The sequence below is a fragment of the Sarcophilus harrisii genome, chromosome 1 (genome assembly GCF_902635505.1).
Source record: "Sarcophilus harrisii chromosome 1, mSarHar1.11, whole genome shotgun sequence".
Classification (NCBI taxonomy): Eukaryota; Metazoa; Chordata; class Mammalia; order Dasyuromorphia; family Dasyuridae; genus Sarcophilus; species Sarcophilus harrisii.
In genome coordinates, this window is record NC_045426.1 from 545,407,149 (window position 1) to 545,422,220 (window position 15,072).

The window sequence follows — 15,072 nt, forward strand, 5'->3', positions numbered from 1 at the left end:
CACTTCAAACAAAACCAAAAAGCTGGGGTGCCTATGTAAACCCCGATGACAAAAGTCTCTTTGATTGGATTGGGCCGGGTGAAGAAGCCACAGATAGCAACCTTCATCCCCTTCAGTCCATGTTTCTGCCTTTATTAAGCATTGCTATCTATTCCCAGCAAATAAAGTTCTGTTTCTCTACAAGCCAATCAAATGAAGAGAAATGTTGTGGTTCTAGTATGGATGGATTGCTTTGACAGAGTAAATTAATGTTGCATCTGCCTAGACACTACCATATTCTATTTAGAATGGTGTCCTTTTTCCTTTTGACTATTCCAAATTTTACACATTCTTCAAGGTAAACCCAATTCAGGAAGCCTTCTTTGACAATACATTACTTAAACTGTACCATGGAAGCCCTAAATATAGTCTGCCTTCTAGAAGCAGGGGGTTTCTACAATGTTAGAGGTTAGAAGTTATGACTTGTCTATACTATAGGCATACTATACCTTGGCCACCTCTTTTGTATATGTATGGACACTAAGACAGTTAAGTCCAATTCCCTCTCAACATTATCTTTGCCATGCGAATTAATTTGGACCCAGTTAAAGGTAGGGAGCCATGAAGAGAATACGGTCTCTCTGCGTTGATATCTTAAAGAGGTGAAATAAGGATACTATAATAAAATCTTTCACTTTAATTCTGACCCACTTTCTAGGAGCACTCTAGAATGGAGTTAGGAAGCTGAGTTCATCTGCATCTCCTATTTCTGAACCTCCCTAGCTTTGTTGACCCCGGGCAAGTCATTTTTAATCTTTATGTGCCTCAAGCAATTCCCTAAGACTTAACTAAATCAAGGATGATGTATGATCTGCATTGGTTAGAGAAGCTGCCATACTTACAGTTCTTCATCCTGAAGAAATAATAGCTTATCCATATTCTTGTGGATTATTTTCCAATTGTTTCATGTTATTAGTCATGTATCTTCAACTAATATGTGCTTTTCTTGACAACCAAAACCATATCTTACATTACTTTCATAAATCCCCATAGTGCCTAGCACAGGGCTAAGACCATAGCATGAACTCATTAAATACTTGCTAATGGATTCATTTCAACAAGAAATAATACTAGCAGTCATGTCAATGTGTTATCATTAAAGATGCTGAGTAGCTTTTTAGAATTTGTGACTTTGCCATTTATTTCTGCTATCACTATATCTGGTAAGTATATGATTATAAAGTAATCATTTCTTATTTGTTTGGGTGGCTAGTTACACCTGATGTCCATGACTAAAAAACAAACATTTTCATAGTTGTTTTCCCTCTTTTTTCACCTTTTCCTTCTTTTTCTCCTTCTTCCCACCCCTTCTCTCTGTCTTCTCTCTCTCTCTCTTTTCTCTTTTCTTTCCACAGGTCAGTGTTGAAGTCTTGGTAGAATATCCTTTTTTTGTATTTGGACAAGGCTGGTCATCATGCTGCCCCGAGAGAACCAGCCAGCTCTTTGATTTGCCATGTTCCAAACTCTCAGTCGGGGATGTCTGCATCTCGCTCACCCTCAAAAACCTGAAGAATGGCTCTGTTAAAAAGGGCCAGCCCATGGATTCAGCCAGCATCTTGCTGAAGCATTCAAAGAATGACAGTCTAGGAGGAAGTAGACACAGGTATGCTGAGCAGGAAAATGGGATTAATCAGGGAAGTTCACAGATGCTAGCTGAGAACGGGGAACTAAAGTTTCCAGACAAAATAGGATTGCCTGCAGCACCCTTGCTCACCAAAACAGAACCCAGCAAGCCCATGGCAACGAGGAAGAGGAGGTGGTCTGCACCTGAAACACGGAAACTAGAGAAATCAGATGAGGAGCCGCCTTTGACTCTTCCCAAGCCTTCTTTTATTCCTCAGGAGGTTAAGATTTGCATTGAAGGTCGATCTAATGTAGGCAAGTAAAGGCTCTTTGGGGGAAAGGAAATTAGGCTCTCCCTTGTCATTTTTATCCAGATTACTGTACTGTAGGCTAAATAACCCAGTATTTACATGTTATCATCTTATTTTAGGTTTATGTTATAACCTTGTTGTTATAGTTGCAGCTGGTTTTATGCAGGAGACTGGTGCATTTTTTTTTTTCCACAAACGTTTGTCGGTGATTAGGTTGGTTGGGAGCTAAGGCAGGAGCTGTCTAAATGGAAACAAACATGGCATCCGTCCTGGCTCCTGCCTTTTTTCTGACAGTGCAGAAACACCTGGTGTCCAGCTGACTTCTGCTGATCCTTTCTCATGAGGCCACAGAAAGGGAATTAGAATGGAAGAATCAGAGTGAGTGTGTGAGAATGTGTGCCTCTGCTTGTATGTGTCTGTATGTATGTGTGTTTGTGTGTGTGTGCATGTGTATGGATGCAGATGTAAGCAGTTATCTCTTTCTCTCTGCCTCTCTCTGTCTCTCTCACTCACAGCATGAAATTAAAGCTCCATCGCAATTGTCATTATGAGGTCCTCATACACAAAATCAACATTAGGATCCCAGCTTTAAGGCATCTTCAAGAAGCATCAGGCAGGAAGCAAATAATTTAAAATCACATTTCTCTTCAACTTATTTTACAATGAAAATGACTTTTAATCCAATAAATATATATCTATATATAAACAAATATTTTCCCCCATGGGGCCTGACTGCACTGATATTTTTCATAGAGCAACTGCCACATGTGGATTCCATTTCTGCTTTGCTAATGACATTGCAAGGGTGTAACTTCACGAAAAAAATCTGGTCCTCCTCTTACATTGTTGAGGTTGGGTTGGGTTGGGTTTTCTCCTAAGGAAAATGGAGAAAGAGGTAGTGGTACACTCTATCGAGCTGCCAGCACAGGCTTACTCTCAGTTTCCATGTAGTGTTAGAAAAGCAGATCGGGTTTTCCATGGACATTTGCTTCTAAGAGGTAGATAATGTCTTGCCCCTTCAACAGAATGCAAACCGAATCTGTTTGCACTTCAGTTGGCAAATCTTTTGTCTTTCTTGACTCTAGTACTGTTTATAGTTCATAATTATGGACGAACCGGTGCCACTCTTTCAGATTTCAGCGTGACACATAAAATGGTATGTGGAAAATGAACAGAATGTCTTTAAGCACCTAAAATGCTATTCACACTTTATTCCCGAGCATCTTGGTCTATCACTCAACTAGTACTGTATCTCACTTTTCATCTGTTTGGGAAGAAAAACAAATACACGGAGAAGTTATTTTCCCATTCCTCCCTGCCCCCAACACTGTCAACTCTAGTACAGTTAGGGAGAGTTTCTCATAAGCAAGATGTTGAAAGTTTTTATGTGGTTTAAAGGGATGAATGTGAATTATGAACCAGTATGTGACAGTAAACGTCCACCATGGGCAACTTGAAAGGAGCACTTTTAAGCTCTGATGCTTGAGAAAGAATAAAATGCAGAGCTGACAGAAAATCAGAGAAAATGAGAGAAAAGGGATAGAGGAAAAATACTCATTTTTGTCCAGTGTTTTTTTTTTTAAAGAATGGACTTTAAAGAGTCTTGCAATTTGCACATCTTGAGTTTATCATTTATGTAGTGTTCCTTCAGTTTTTATCCAATAATATTATGGGAAAGGGAGGGGGCTGAAAGAGCATAAATAAATGTAGCAATTTCTTTCTAACCTGCCTAAGCTTTAGGCTGTTTTATAAGGTTATGTTCCTTTCAGAGTTCATTTTGATCTTTATATCACATCTATCACAAAGAACCAGGACTTAGCAGGACAACTCTGAAAATCTTCAGATTCATTGAAAGTTTTCCGTAATAGACATTTCTATATGTGATCAAGTTTTTTTGTTAAAGAAAACTTATTTTATTATTATTATTGTTATTGTTATTATTGTTATTATTATTTTAATAATGACTTCTTTTCCATTTGAAATAAAATCTAGATTTCAGAGTTTGGTACAAAACAGGAAAAGGTATCAGAGTTTTCAGTCTTTCATTCCCAGAAATCTGAAATATTTGGGGGTTTGAGTTTGCATTTTTACAGTGGTTTTAAGAAACTGTACCAATGGGGGGGGGAAGGAAAGATAAGGGGGAGAAACCAAATTTACTGTTTCTATATTCGACTTGTAATAACTAAATGGAACAAATTTTCATCTGATATTTCTTCTGCCATTTAACATAGTACTTCCAAGTCCTTATAGAAATTTTCAGAAAATTCAATTATCAACTTAATTTTTGACTCTCTTGTTTGTTACTTGAAATTTAGCTCAAACCAGAACTCATTCTTTTTGTACCATTTTCTGAGGTGTACCAAAAACATCTGAGTAAGTTTAAAATAGCTTGAAACTCTTCTCGAATTTCCTTGAATTTTATTAACTTCTCAGCATGTTAGCAAATAGCAGTCATACTGCTTGTTTAGTGCTGTATTTTTTAAATGTTTCTGCTCGGAGAACTAGCTTAATCTTCCATACACTCTGCTCAGGGCACTTGGCATTCAATGGGTTTTATTTTTCTTTTCCTTTTTCTTTTCTTTCTTTTTAATCTTTGATAGTAAGAGAAACATAGGGCCACAGTCCAGACTTATCTTTCATCAGCACTACTATAGATGGTGATTCACACGTACTCAGAAAGACACATACCTTTGGACAAACCAAGAATTAAGGACTTTCAAACTTACTGGACTTATGGAATTATTCAACACTAAAATGGGAAAACATATACCATTTGGAGCAATAGGAACATAATCATAATTTATGTGCTTTCTATTTCAGGTATAGGAATTACAGAATAATCGGTTCTTTTTCAATGTTATCCTATTTGATTCTCTTGCTTTTATTTATTTTTTTTAGCATGTGCAATACTTCATGTGCCAATGTAGATTCACCAGTGTGCTGATAGCTCCCTTTCATACTCTTTTCTTTTGGTTATTCTTGCTCTCTTTCCCCAGAACCTTCTGTAGACATGGGGCAGATTTAAAAAATAATTCCTTACCACCCTTCTTCCTGCTTTTGTCACTGAGTACTGCATGCACAACTCAGGGGCAGGAGACTTTTCACCTTTTGAAGAAGTGTCCTATTTGTCTTCACATTTCAACAATAACAACCAACAACACAGAAATGCAGACCAGACCCAGGAGAAAAGAAATTTAAAAAAAAAAGAAAAGACTGAGCTGTAGTTTCCCCAGTGACAACAAAAGTGATAGTATAGATGTAAAGGGTAAATGAAGGGGACGCAGATTCATGTGATGGATCCATCAGCAGTTTAGCCAGGAATCAATCCATATCCTAAATGGTCTTTTACATGAGTAGAAGTAGAACCAGTATCCTTGCCTGAAGTTGTATCTCTGGGTGAGTGCAGGTCCCAGTGTATCCTGGGTGCTGTCCAGACACAAGCATTGGTGCCCTTTTCAGGACTGTGCTGTCAGCTACTCGCTTTTGGAACCCAAGCCAAATGGTAGCGGCACCTTACTCAATAGCAGCAGCAACAATAGCATCTGTTACAGAAGATTCACTAGTATTGGGGGTGGGAGGATTTCTTTCAACTGGCAGAAACTGGTTAGCCTTAGCTCACGGCTTCCAGAACTGTTGCTCCCAATACAATGAACTCACACTTTTGGTTGTTTTGGATTGTTTTGTTTTGTTTTCTGTAGTGAAAATAACGATTACAGGCATAGAAATATTTAGGTATCATTCAGCTTAAGAAAATCAGTCATGTACCTCTCTGTACAATGCCCACTTTGCAATATTTACCAAGTTGGGTTTTTGTTTTGTTTCATTTTGTTTTGTTTTAACTAATAGCAGGCCTTTTCGTTTACAATGGAACACAATCACCAAGAAATTAGTCAGGGCAAACATAAATAATAATATTAATAATAATAATAATAATAATAATAATAATAAATAACAAAAACCTCTCTTTATAGGGATTTCTAAATATATAAATGACTGTTCCTTAGAGTGTTTAACTTAGGAATCGTTTCAGTTTGTCTGGGCCACATCGGGGTGGGGGGGATATAGAGTTCGATGCCACTTACCTCAAGTCCTTCTTAGTGGAAATCCAAATTTCATTTTCATTTAAATTCATATAATGACTTTCTCTTGATTTTTCCCCCTCCCTATCCCTACCATCTTACCTCTATTCGCCTTCAAGTCATCTGAATTCAGGCTGGGACGATTTTTTCTTCCAATCCCAGTTGTAACTCTGAATTGTGAATCTCCTCTCGTGTCAACTTTTTTGTGTATGTGTGTACCAGGAATTGGCATCACTACTCTGTCTCCCCTATCAAGGAACGTTGCGGAACCTTTCACACCTCTTAACTCAGGGATGGGGCTGGCGTGTGTGTGGTGCACTGATGTGTCCAGAAGCAGCACTTTGTCTGCTCTGGGGTAGGGTTGTTCAATTTCAAGGAGAGTTTGGATTTCCTGCATCATGTGGACTACTTCCTAGAGACTGCATAGGTTGCAATACAATGCTACATGTTCAGAATGAACTGTAGCTTTTAGAGATCATAAAATCTACTCTGTGCACAAAGTTTTATCTTTACAGAAATCTGTTGCCAAAACTTTGGGTTTTTCTTTTGTCTATTTGTTTTTGTTTTTCAAAGGAAACAATTGACAATACCCTGTTAACACTTATGACTACTACTAAAGCAAATCAATTCCTTTTGGTGAAAAACAAATCTGGAAAGCTTTCTAAGACACTAATGCCGTGTTATTTCAGAGATGGGCGAACCAGAGTTCTTAGGCTAGAAGGCCCCATTCACAAGATCTGGCAGTTGTCTCGGCTCCTGTGGAGGGAATGGCAACAGGACAAACAGTGATCTAGGCTGTGCTAAAACCCTTCACGCTTCCTTTCTCGTGTCACCTACAATGGCACCCGAGAAGAATAGGATCTGCGTAATCTGCAGTCCTGCCCAATGCTATGGTGGTGATGTGAAAAGCAAAGGAAATGAATTATACTTTTGTAAGTGGAGTGGGGGCTGTTAATTCCCTTTTTTGTGTTTAATCCCAAATTTCTGAAATGTAAAATTTAAGAACACTTTGAGTAATAGATATATATAGAGAGAAATGACTTTTCTTTTAAAAAAAAAAAAAAAAGCACATACAATATAATATTGTGTTCAGCTGGTTTCTTCTATTTTCCAAGGACAGTGTTGTGTTTCTTTTGATAGGGAAATTCCAAACAACTTGCACACCTCTACTCCAGAGCTAAAATTTCTTTTACATAGAAGACCTCGCTTCAGATGTGTTACCTTACTGATAGAATCTTTCCTTGTAGCACTATACCTTGTGGAGATATTTTTTTTAATGTAAACCTAATTTGAAAAGCTTAAGAAAAAAACTTTTCTGAAGCACTCACATTGAGGAGTACAGGTAATTTTTTTTTAAATTGCACAAAAGAAAAATGAATGTTGAAATGATTCATTCAGTGTTTGAAAGACATGGATCTGTTGAAACAGTGAGTTTCATACCTTGTTTGTAAAAAAAAAAAAAAAGCAGAGAAAGATTAAAAGTTACACGTTGGTTATTTTTTTTTCCTTTTTTGTAAATAGAAATTTGTCGTGTCTAGATGACGGGATTTGTATGGTTATGGCCAGGAGGAGTTACTATTTCAAAAGCTCTTAAACTACAACTATGCTTAATGTTATGTTTTTGTTACACAAGTCCCTCATTTGAGGGAGGAGGAACTCTATTCTGAGCTGAGAGAGCACTGTCCACCTGTATCTGTGCTACAGATACTCAGAGCTTCTCCCTCCTCTCCTCCCACCCTTCCCAGTTTTGACTTGTAAGCCATTGCAACTCCTTTCCTTTTTTTCTTTTTTTTGAGATGTTTAATATTTTCAGCACTTCCTGTTCCAACAAATCCAAAGAATATAATCTTGAACAAGAAGTGTTTGTAACAAAGGATCCTAGCTACCAATAAATAAAGGACTCATTAGAAAAGAAAAAAAAAAGTTGGCCTTTTGTCTCACCCTCCCCTCATACCTCATTGAAATGGGGGCCGTGGTAAAGACATGGATTTTGATTTGAAAGCCACAATTTACTTGCAACAGGTTACTTTTAATTTTTTTTAATTCTTGTGATTCAGAGGCCAAAATAAATGGAATGTGGAACAATTTCTGAGAAAAGAGCCCTTTTGTTCTGGTCCAAAGATCAGGTTGGAGAGCAGGAAACCTGAACAGCTGTGGAGTGAATGGGGGTGGTTTGGGGGTCATTGAAACCTACCCACAGTTCTTAAAATTCAGATTCTTTCCCCCTCCCTTATATTTGGTATTTGTCTGGCCACATTTTGGGAAGGGGCGAAGAGCATGGGGGGGGGGGTCACTTTGTGATATCCCCAAAACTTTCATAAAATGGCTCAACTGTATTAACATTTAAGTGCATTTGACCAATAGGTAGTTTCTATACAATAATAGTCTTTAAGGATTTCAGTAACTTTTCTTGTTATCTAAAATGACTCAAGTCTTCCACTGAGCATAAATTGGAGACTTTATCCAAGTTAGTTTGTTTTTTTTATTTGACAGTCATTTTCTTTCTGGGTGGTCAGAGAGCCTGTCTCCTTTCCCTTGGCTAATCTGTAGGCCTGTATTGGAAGCATTGTTTACAGTCATACTCACTGCAGCAGATACTGTCCTTCAAAGTACCACAGGAGAAAACAACCTTGAAGTGTCAGCTGGCTTTAATCAGCAGTTACCCCAAGAGTCTAGGTTCATGTCCTCCTTCTCACCTCCCCCCCACTCTGAAGCTTAGATGACCTACTTGCCCTTAAGTTATTATATGGTTAAGGAGTGGAGTATTCCTCATAGACAGTCAATGGATGTTGAAACTCGATATTTATACACTTCAGATCATAGTCTTGCTTCGTTCTTAAGCATATGTTATTTCCATGAACACTGCCTTTCTGCAGTGTTAAAATAGGGATTCCCCATTACCCCCACTCTCTACCCACTAATTATGAACTCAAATTACAGTGTCAACTAAAAGGAGTTTTTATTGTTTTTTTTTTTTCTTAGCCCTGTCAGTATTTTCCGTGGCCTTAGGCACAAAGAGAAAATCTTCATTTCTAGCCAGGGTCATCCATTCTGGGCCTAGAACCATTCTGAGATTTGTCCTGTTGGATGTTTTCCTGTTGGGTCATCCATCACACTTCCAATCTTCTGCCTCCCACGGGCCAAGTGAAAAGAGACACTGGAGATTTGTGTTGGGGGCACTGTTGGGCTGATGTGGCCAGTACCAAGGAGAACTAGGGAGGGAATCATGTTTTGCACCTTATTGAAAAGAAAAAATTTTAAGTGCATACATAGTTAAGAGCTTTTATTGTGACAGGAGAACTTTTTTCCATATGCGTGCATACTCTCTGTAATTCCAGTGTAAAATATTGTACTTGCACTAGCTTTTTTAAAACAAATATTAAAAAAATGGAAGAATTCATATTCTATTTTCTAATCGTGGTGTGTCTATTTGTAGGATACACTCGAGTCTGTTTATTGAATTTTATGGTCCCTTTCTTTGATGGTGCTTGCAGGTTTTCTAGATAGAAATTATTTCATTATTATAATAAAACAATGTTTGATTCAAAATTTGAACAAAATTGTTTTAAAGAAATTGTCTGTATACCAGTACAAGTTTATTGTTTCAGTATACTCGTACTAATAAAATAACAGTGCCAATTGCAAGTTTGTCTTTCTGCCTCTCTGTTATGTTCCCAAAGATAAACAATGGGCCAGAGAAAAATCAGCAATCTGGGTTTTATCTTTCCCCCCTTTTTTGTCCAGCTTGACCATAGTCTTTCATAGGGCAGGTCTGTCAAGAAGGCACAAGTGAAAAGACTTGTTCCCCTTCCCAAGTCTAATACCTACCTCACTTCATTTTTGCCTCCTTGAGACATAGTTCACAGAAAACAGGCACATTTCCACATCTGGCATCTTGGCTCATCCAGTTAAACATTTTTATTTCTCAAGAACTGAACAGTACCATTTGCAAGAATATTTGTTTTAAACAAGCATTTGGCAGCTCATGAACTTATGTGGCGTGAAGGATACACTATATACAGTTCTGCTATAGATACACTGTATACAGTCCTGCTATGAACTGACTTCTAAGGAAGAATTCATTCATTCATGTCATTCATAGTGCCTCACAAAAGCACAAGTAGTTACACTTCCCATTGTGGGTTTCCACTAGCATGACTCGTTCATCTCAAAGAGTTGCTGGACCATAGTCCGACTGATGATACACGTATGTCTTTTAGAAATTGCCTATGTAAGCCAAGCTCAAGGAGAACCAAAAATGATCATTTATCAGCTTCCTTCTGATGAAAGATAGATGCTTCCCTGGCACCAGGATGTTTGCTGTCCTGCTAGTCATCCAGTGCAGGTGGGAAAGAGGAAGGGGACATTTTCACCAGAAAATACCCAAGCAAAAACTTACCTAAGCCACATTAGGAAGCTCATTCTATTAGCCTAATTGGAACACTACTTATGCTTTTTAGCTCTACTTCTCAGGTAACGTTCTCGTGTCTGATTGGACTTCTCACTGCTTATCAGATTTAAGATTGGAGTAAATGACAGAGAAATACTGGTGCCCACATGTCAGACGGTAAAGAAAGGCTGAATCACTTTCAACTGGAACTAAAGAAAGCCTCTGGTCATCTCCCACCCTGGAAGCCAGCAGGCTAAAATTTACAAGCTACTAAAATTAGGTACCTCTCCTGAAGCATCCTGACCAAGCTCTCACCATTCTGACCAGGATGGCCCTGCTCTCCTTGGGAGATAATCCTATTTTAACAACATAGCCAGGAGCAATGCTGACAGGAAGATTTGGGTCCATGACAATAGGCAACTCTTTACTGAGTTGGCTAGGCTAGCCTAAGAGCATTTAGCCAATCTGTTGCATAGAGAGGATTTTGAAATATTATAAAATGCTATCAGTTCAGCCAAAATCAAGAGAAATGTTCAGAATCCATATTATTTAAGGCAGCTGTTGAGCAAGGTAAGTAACCCCAATACTGTGTCAACATCTCTTGGCTCGACTTTATTTAGGAGGGCAGCTCCAGTGCTCTTTCTTATGACTCACACATGGAAAAACCTTTGCAGGATACATAAGTCATCTGTCCATTCAGTCAATGCCAAGTGGGGGGTCAGCTTAGATTCCTTTCTTTCTATCTGCAATTCAGCCCAGCTACTGAAGCAACATTTGTTGTTTGGTCATTTTCAGTTCTGTTCAACTCTTTGTGGCCCCATCTTTATGGTCCCTTCCCACACTCAATACACACACACACACACACACACACATGTCCTATGAGAGACAGATCTAGGACCCTGCCCCATTATCCCACAAAATGGGCAATAGTTAGCCCTAAGTCAGTAGAATCATAAGTTAATAAACCACATATTTCTAGGTGTGGGATTTACTATTGTCTCATCATGTTTTCACCTTGGGGGTGAGAGAGAAGACCAAAGTGAAGAAAATTAGCTATAATCAAAAGATGTTTGTTGCTAGGGGTGAAAGGGAGTTTTTAAAAAAACAATTTACTTTCATGTTTTCCTTCTACCTCCCCCAAATCCAGTAGCAACACCCCATTCCCTACCCCCCAAAAATCTCTCTTCAATTAGTGCTTAGAATGAATTATTTCAAAAGAGAAACAGTAACTATAAAGAGGATAGGGGAAAGGAAAGCCATTTTTCATAAGGCATATACTCTTCCCCCACCCAAAAAAAAAGTACTAAAAGTGTGATATTTTGATATTTTCAGGACAGGTTCATACCCTGCTTTATCCCAGTTCTACCATTAATTGATCTGAATGATTATGAGCATGTCAGTTTCTCTGGGTCTCAGTTTCCTCCCATAAAATGAGACAGTTGCACTAAGGTTCTTTCCAAATCTGAATCCCCATCCATCACTCACATTATCCAGAAGTTGCAATGTTTTCCCAATAGTAACTCACTTACACATTTATCTTTATATAACATTAAAAGCTATGTTCATGTATTTGGGGAGAGGCAAGGGGTAAAACTGCCTTCACTAAACTTGGAAGGTATTGGCAAGATATGTGCCTCAGGAGTCCTGGAAAGATGGATAATTTTCCAGTCTATGCCTCATGTTTCAAACACCTGTAAGTAAAAAATGAGGCTGAATTTGATATTCTGCATGGTCAAGCACCAGAGATAGACTTATTTCACTGGTCAAAATCACAATGAGCAATCAAACACACGTTTCCTATTATATCCACATTCTTTTTTTCCCCCCCAAAAGCCTCCCTCATCTCTAAGGAGACTCAGTTTCTGGGTATTGTCTTGTGACTGGTAAAAAACAAAGGCTGCTTTCAGTTGCTCAAACTTTCCAGTGTATTGATATCCAAATAACTCTTTAAAACATGGAGCTAGCCATTGATCCATCTATTCATTGGTTAATTTGTCACCATGATTTCCTGTGAGATTCTTCTGGGGACCACAGGTACTTCCTGAAAAATGTCATTGTAATCTGACAATTATTCTTACCATTACATAGTAGTTACATGTTATCCACTATCAGAAATAGTCATTACCATATCCAAGGGAAGTATCTTAATTTAGAATCTTCCTTCTACATTCCAGTAGAGCTATATTAATGGGAGCTCCATCCCATTACCAGCAGTGGTGGTCTCTTCATTACAAAGGTCTCACTAGGATTTTTACAAGAGGCTGTAGTACTTTTAATGTGAGCACACAACTAAACACATGTTCTTTGTAAAGGATGGGGTTGAGGAAAAAGGGGGAAAATCCAAAGAGGGGAAAGCCAACACCAGCCCAGCCTTCCCCCAGTAACAAGCTCAATGGAAGATGTACTTATGACAACATCCCTAGAAGGCACATGTAATGAACCTCTGGCCTCCACAGATCAAAGATGAGGGCCCAAACCCATAATCATCTCGAAGCTCCCTTAGAAGATCCAGGTTTCATGGTCTTACTTACAATCTTCCCTTGGTATTTTCTCAGGAACCAAGGTTACTACCCTATCTGACTGGCTTTGCTGGGACCTCCTCCTCCCCAGGGAGCCTGCCAAGACACCACTGGGCAGTAGTCACCACTAGGGAAACACTGTCTGACTTCCAATACTGGTAAATACTAGTTGGTTACCACATCTGAAGGACACACAGAAAAATTCCCAAATAGTGGGCTTGATTCTGGCAAGTGGAAAGTCCAGCCATCAACAGTGAAGACACAGCTTTATATTAAAGTGAAAACTATTTTCTTTTTTTTTTTTTTTAAATGGAAGGATCTCACATGGATTTCAACAATGAGAGTGCTTGTTGAAGGCAGCAAACACTCTGCACTGTAGCACTGGGCTTGGCTACTAAGTCCACCCCAGTTACATGCCTGCAGGAGATGCTAGTTATGGGCTCCAGAGGCCCTCCTGCTGCTCAGAGAATGAGCAAGAAGAGGAGGCATCTTCCATCATGAGGAGCCAGAAAGCTCTTACACAAGACAAGAAGGGAGACTGTGGGCAAAGCGGGTGCATGTCAAAGCTTCCACTCTAGTTGAATGGGTTTTCGGTTCCCCCAGGTTAGCTAAAGACCGTGTTGTGCTGCTGGGTAACCCGGATAAATGTCGTCCTCCGACTGAGCTCTTTGAGTTTGGCAGCACCAACATAGGTACAGGTGGATCTCAGACCCCCCAAGATATCCAGGATAGTGTTTTCCACATTTCCTTTGAAAGGCACTTCCACAGTCTTGCCTTCTGAGGCCCTGGGAACAGAAGAAAAAAAAATATTATTCTGGGTTTATTTTTTTTCTTCACGCCTTGCTTTTAAAAGTCTCGGCTTTAGCATTTCAGTAAGATGGCAAGGTTTTCTCCTTTGGGCCCATACAAAGCCTGAAACTCATGAAATCTTAGCTAAAAATAAAAGCAAAGTCTCCAGGATCTGAGATTTACCACTAGCTATCAAATCCCCATATTGAGCAAGTAAACATTCTTCCATAACAACTTCTGACTCCAGTGTAAAGCTGAGATTAGAACAACACAGAGAACAGGAAATGTGTGTCCTCACAAGAGACTCCCACACCAAACCTGAAAGGTAACTAAATTTCCATTCTATCTTAACCCATAGACATCTTATGAATTGCCAATAGCCCAGAACATTGGCTATTGTTTCTAGGGAGGAGGCAATACATTGTTTTATTTCTAGGCAGACATTTCCTTTTTCCCCCAAGCTTTGAAAGATGTTACTTAGTACTTTAATAGATATTCTCACTCTTCCCATGTCGAAGCTACAACAGGGTAAGACCTTCTACCAAGAATTTGAAGCTTACCTGAATTAAGCTGAGGATATCTGCCCAGCCAGAGCTTTTTGAGGACAGAGAGGGAAAGCTGAAGACAAAAACTGATATTCCTTGCTCACCTCAAGCAGCATGAAAGGTAGAAGATCTACCATCCCAAAGTCTAGATTGCTAGCGATGCAAAAGATCCTTCCCCCAACCCCCCACTCCCACCCTCTTCACATAGGGACTCTCTTGCTTCTCATTGTACTCATGCTAGATTACCTGTATTCCCATCACCACCATTTTGCAAATAAGTTATACCACATGATTCAAAGCAATTCCAATATACTGGATGGAAAATGCCATCTGCATACAGAGAGAGAACAGTGGAGGCTGCATATAGATGGAAGCATAGTATCTTCACCTTTTTTTTTTGTTGTTGTTTGTTTGCTTGGACTTTTTTCTCTTTCTTATGGTTTTTCCCTTTTGATCTGATTTTTCTTGCACAACATGACAATGGAAATATGTTTAAAAGGATTGTACATAGTTAAGCTATATCAGATTGCTTGCTGCCTTGGAGAGGGAAGAGGTAAGAGAAAGAGGGAGAAAATTTGGGAATATAAAAGTTTCACAAAAATGAATGTTGAAAACTCTTTACATATAATCGGAAAAATAAAATACTACTAAAAAAAAAAAAGTTATACCATATTTATCCAGGCTATCCCCCATGCTTGGAATACAGTTTTTCTTTGCCACTTCTTAGAATCCCTAGCTTCCTTAATGCACAGCTCACATGTATCTCCTACAGGAGATCTTTCCTGACCCCTCTCCCCCATTGTTATCAATCTCTCTCTCTTGAAATTAATTTGAATA

General features: G+C 38.8%; 2 protein-coding genes across 10 annotated transcripts in view; one reads left to right on the forward strand and one right to left on the reverse strand.

The window, feature by feature from the left end:
- Positions 1-7,456, forward strand: part of ATXN1 (ataxin 1) — a 508,201-nt gene extending 500,745 nt beyond the window's left edge. For all 5 annotated transcript variants that reach the window (XM_031946815.1, XM_031946814.1, XM_031946812.1 and 2 more), the window contains one exon: positions 1,395-7,456. In XM_031946815.1, the coding sequence (XP_031802675.1) occupies positions 1,395-1,925 (531 nt within the window). In that variant the 3' untranslated portion in view covers positions 1,926-7,456. The remainder of the gene's footprint in view (positions 1-1,394) is intronic.
- Positions 7,457-8,979: 1,523 nt separating this feature from the next.
- GMPR (guanosine monophosphate reductase) overlaps positions 8,980-15,072 on the reverse strand; it is a 90,422-nt gene continuing 84,329 nt past the window's right edge. For all 5 annotated transcript variants that reach the window (XM_031946817.1, XM_031946818.1, XM_031946820.1 and 2 more), the window contains exon 9: positions 8,980-13,686. In XM_031946817.1, the coding sequence (XP_031802677.1) occupies positions 13,506-13,686 (181 nt within the window). In that variant the 3' untranslated portion in view covers positions 8,980-13,505. The remainder of the gene's footprint in view (positions 13,687-15,072) is intronic.